General features: G+C 52.9%; 1 protein-coding gene across 1 annotated transcript; it reads left to right on the top strand.

Moving 5' to 3' along the window:
* The first annotated feature begins 346 nt into the window (after window positions 1–346).
* On the top strand, window positions 347–3,299 carry RTN4RL1 (reticulon 4 receptor like 1). Its single transcript, XM_078683621.1, has one exon. It carries the CDS (start codon window positions 368–370, stop codon window positions 1,700–1,702), a length of 1,335 nt encoding a protein of 444 aa, XP_078539747.1. The 5' UTR covers window positions 347–367; the 3' UTR covers window positions 1,703–3,299.
* The last annotated feature ends 1,403 nt before the right edge of the window (window positions 3,300–4,702 follow it).

Raw genomic sequence — 4,702 nt, forward strand, 5'->3', positions numbered from 1 at the left:
AATGTTATTCTGTGGGCGAGTTGTAAGCCCACTGAATAGTAAACAGTATGTCTCGCAGCACAGTGTATGCGCTGTGTAGGTGAGACCTTAAAATGTCTCCCAGATCCCTTCTCATGCCAACTGTCCCAGGGATCCTCAAGGCATGAGGCAAAGAGGGTGGGGGTAATGATTCACATGTTAAAACTGCTACTTTTTAACACAAGCATGCAATTGCGACTGAAAGTGGAAGCTCTGAGTTTCTATGACATGTTCAGCTAAACAGGTTTTCTTAGCCAGTCTTGCTAAAAGGATTTCAAATGCTTCCTCTTGTAACCCGGATTCTTCTGTTTCTCTTCCTGCAGGGGACTACCTGGAGCTCTTCCTGCTGATGCTCGGCCTCAAGATCCAGCTGACCGTCTCCTGCCCAGTGAACTGCATTTGCTACCCATCCCCAATGACTGTCAGCTGCCAGGCCCATAACTTTGCAGCCATCCCGGAGGGCATCCCGGAGAGCAGCGAGAGGGTCTTTCTGCAGAACAACCAGATCACCATGCTCCTCAGAGGGCACTTCAGTCCCTATCTGGTCACCCTCTGGATCTACTCCAACAACATTACCTTCATTGACCCCGCCACCTTTGATGGCTTCTACAGCCTGGAGGAACTGGACTTGGGAGACAACCGCTTCCTCAGGGCCCTGGCAGCAGAGACCTTCCAGGGTCTGACTAGACTCCATGCCCTGTATCTCTACAAGTGTGGGCTGAGCTCCCTGCCCAGTGGAATATTCAGTGGCCTACACAATCTTCAGTATCTGTACCTGCAAGACAACCACATTGAGTTCTTACAAGATGACATCTTCGTTGACCTGATGAATCTCAGCCATTTATTTCTCCATGGAAACAAGTTGTGGAATCTGCACCAGAACACTTTCCGCGGGTTGATCAACCTCGATCGGCTGCTGATCCATCAGAACCAGCTGCAGTGGGTTCACCGGCGGGCCTTCCATGATCTCAAGCGACTGACCACCTTGTTCCTCTTTAACAACAGTCTCTCTGAACTTCCAGGGGAGTGCTTGGCCCACCTTTCAGCCTTGGAGTTCCTCAGGTTGAACGGCAACCCCTGGGACTGCGACTGTAAGGCCAGGTCACTCTGGGACTGGCTGCGGAGGTTTCGGGGGTCCAGCTCCAGTGTCATCTGCGAGACCCCAGAGGACATGCAGGGTAAGGACCTAAAGGCCTTCAAAGCAGAGGACTTCATGGTGTGCTTGGGGACAGAGTCTCAGCACCAGATAAAGACCCACTTCTTCAGTAGCATGGACAGGGTGGCCCATAAAGACCACCACTCCCAGCACACCTCCAAGGAGAAGGGGTATGGCATAGACCTGGAGCACAGTCTGCATAACATTGAGCCAGCTGCCCCGCACCCAGGCCACAAGAAGACAGGCAAGAACTGCACGCATCTCAAGAACCGCAACCGCATTTCCAAACCTGTGTCCTTGGGTTCCAGCAAGAATGCCCACGAACTGCAGGACTATGTGCCCGACTACCAGCAAAAGTTTGGCTTTGGCCTGATGCCCACAGCATCCCCCAAAAGAAAGGCCAAATGCACTCGAAGGACCCCCATCCGACCCCCAAGTGGAGTGCAACAAGCGGCCGGCAGTGGTGGTGCTAGTGTGAGGGCATCTCTGCTGGTGCTGATTCTGCTATTGACGGGCATCATACGCTGATCCTGGCTGGCAGAGGGGGGAGGGGCGCTCTGGACTGGCGCTGTTCTCAAGAGCCCAGCTGCGTCTCCTTTCTTCTCCTGCCTTTGTGTACTTGGAGGATTTGGCACCAGGTGAATGGAGAGGAGAGGGTATGAGTGGTTTGTTTCTTTTGGTTGTTACCAGAACACAAGTTCTACCTACCACCACCCAGGAGCACGCAACTGGTGTTGGCCCTGTGGCAATGACGCTGCCATGCCAAGCACCTCCGGAGGAGTCAGTTGTTATGCTACATCTGTTGTTTTTTTTAAATTCAGCTTAAGATAGAACTCTGAGCAAATTAGTAAAAGGGGTGATGCTGGGCTGGCGCTGTGTGACTCCCTGATTTTGCAGGACATGCCGTGTTTTCTGGGGGAATAGGATCGTTCTCCCACCGAATAAACATGAAGACCCCTCAAGTCCATCATGGATGTCTGGGGGAGTGCTGGTCGGACACATGCAGCATATGTGCCGGGGAAGGAACTGCATCCAAAACTGATCAGGAGACCGTGCCCAATCGTGAAGGCCTCTGACTTTCTTTGCCATAATATACAAATATATTTATACATACATACATACATACATATATATAAATATATATATAATGAGATAGAGCGAGAGAGAGAGTGAGTGTGCAGGCTGGACTGCACAGGAAAAGGAGTATTCTACAACCAGAGGTATGGTTTGTTGCATAAAGCTACGAGTGTTAATCGTGGGCGGGAGATTGAAGGGGACTGGAGTCGGAAGTTGGGCACATTAATGCTTTTATAAGTTCACATCTCTTGAGAGCACACGTTTTTGTCTACCCTACGAAGACTCCCCATGCACCCTAACTATACCATATATACCTAAGCCATGTTAATTAACATTGTGCAAATCCTCTCTACAAATTAAGGGCTTCTTGGCCTAGACAAGCACAAATGGAAATCACTTCTTGGATGGGTTGATTCTGGGTAAAGCAAGGCAGGGGCCCAGCCTCCCCAGAGCACCCGCCACCCTACAAGACATCCCAGGTATAAAGGTCCTTCTGCACCCAGCTCAGTAGGGATCTATGGACTGAAGCCAGGGCACCGGAGGCCGAGCCCACGACCCAGAGCGTAAAAACACATGCACAGTCCACCATCAATCTAGCATGAGAGGGGAGGGTGGAAGGGACAAGCCTAGAATTAGTGGCCACAACACACCGGACGGTGGCCCGCAAAATGTCCACTGGGATGATTGTATGGATGGACCTCATAGAAGGACATGGTGTAGGCAAAAGCGGTCCTATAACCCTTAAGGGCATGGATTCTGACAGGGCCCCAGGGCAAGTCATGGGGCCATGTAGAAGTGTATATTGGATAGGGATTAGCGGATTAGAGATGGGGAAATACAGTCCACATCATCTTCGACTCAGGGCCTGCAAGACCCCGTAGGGCTGCAGGGGGGCTGCGTGGTGTGTAGAAGGTCACCGGGAGTAGTTTTTTCCTCTTCTGCACATCATGGTGGGTGTTTTCCCCTATTTTTAATTCAGAATCCTTAATCTTGAGGTTGATTGGTAGAGCAGGCACAGACATGGCTTCTATAGTACCCATACAGATGAGCGTCTGCACATATTCCCGCAGCCCCGTCTCCGCGCAGAGGAGTCCAGGAGCTCTCACTCTGCATGAGAGAGGGTCGCCCAGTTGAGAGCAGTGGGGAAGGTCTAGCAGGTCTATTGGCCTCACTGTGACGAAGTGGGGGTGTCTAGGGCACCCAGAGCTAGGACCTAACTCTGCCTCAAGGACCATCCGCTCCATAGGTTGAATAAATGCTTTTTTGGGTGTTGCTCAAAGATGTTTAGGGAAGGGTAGTGAGAAGAGAGGAGGGGATAGAGGAAGCCACCCCGACCTCCATACCCCAATATTAAGGTCCTTGAAGGCGTCCCGTGTGTGGTCCGAGCCCAGGTGCAGCTGTGGCAGCGTCACGGCCTCTGAAGGTGGCCAGGGACACCCCTACGGCGAGTGTTTCCCTCCTGCCTTCCATTGGTGCCCTGGCTGGTACTGGTGGGCACAGCGGGTGGAGGAGTGAGCAGGCGGTAACAGCGCTCTTCTTGCTTGTGTTGAGGGTGCGGGGGGGGGGGGGGGGGGAGGGAGGGAGGGGGTAGAGCTCTTGGTGGCCTGGGCTTTGCATACAGGTTATGGCACCACTATGCCCTTTCAAACGAGATATTGTATAAAGAAAGACACCTTCTACTTAAATCGTAAATAAAGGATTTTTGAATAAACACAACTTGTCTTTTTTATCATCCTAAATGTTTTATTTCCTATCGTTGCCGTGCAGGACCGGCGACCCCCATCTTCTCCCCAATTGTGGGGGCCCTTGTGCACATCCCCTCAGGAGCCACAGCTGGGCTGCCGGTGCCAGCGCGTGCTGGTCGTCGACGACGGCCGCGCGCACGAGGCGGCAGCTGCGAGGCCAGGCCCCTCCATTAGTGCGGGAGGAGCGGGGTCTGCTGGGACCGGTGCATGCAAGGGAAGCCATGCAATATGGATGCCTCCTGCGCGCGCGGCCCCTCGTCCTGGAGACACGCTCTATTACTGCAGGAAAGAGCAGCGCCGGCAGAGGCCGCGGGTATTTTTAGTCCGCGCTCTGAGATGCAGGCAACTAAGCTAGAATGCGCATTCCTGCACGCCAGACTGCCAGGAGATTGCTTAGAGTGACCAGAGAGAGTGACCAGACAGCTAACAGAGTGACCAGACTGTCAAGAGAGTGACCAGACGGTCAGGAGAGTGCTCAGAAAGTGCTCAGAGTGACCAGACTGTCAGGAGAGTGCACAGAGAGGCCAGGCTGTCAGGAGAGTGCTCAGAGTGACCAGACAGTCAGGAGAGTGCACAGAGTGACCAGACAGTCAGGAGAGTGCACACAGTGGCCAGACTATCAGCACGGGCTCAGAGCGATCAGACTGTCAAGATTGTTCAGAGTGAGCAGACTGTCCGCAGAGTACACAGAGTGAGTGGCCAGTCT

This window comes from Lissotriton helveticus, chromosome 3_1 (genome assembly GCF_964261635.1).
Source record: "Lissotriton helveticus chromosome 3_1, aLisHel1.1, whole genome shotgun sequence".
NCBI classification, from domain to species: domain Eukaryota; kingdom Metazoa; phylum Chordata; class Amphibia; order Caudata; family Salamandridae; genus Lissotriton; species Lissotriton helveticus.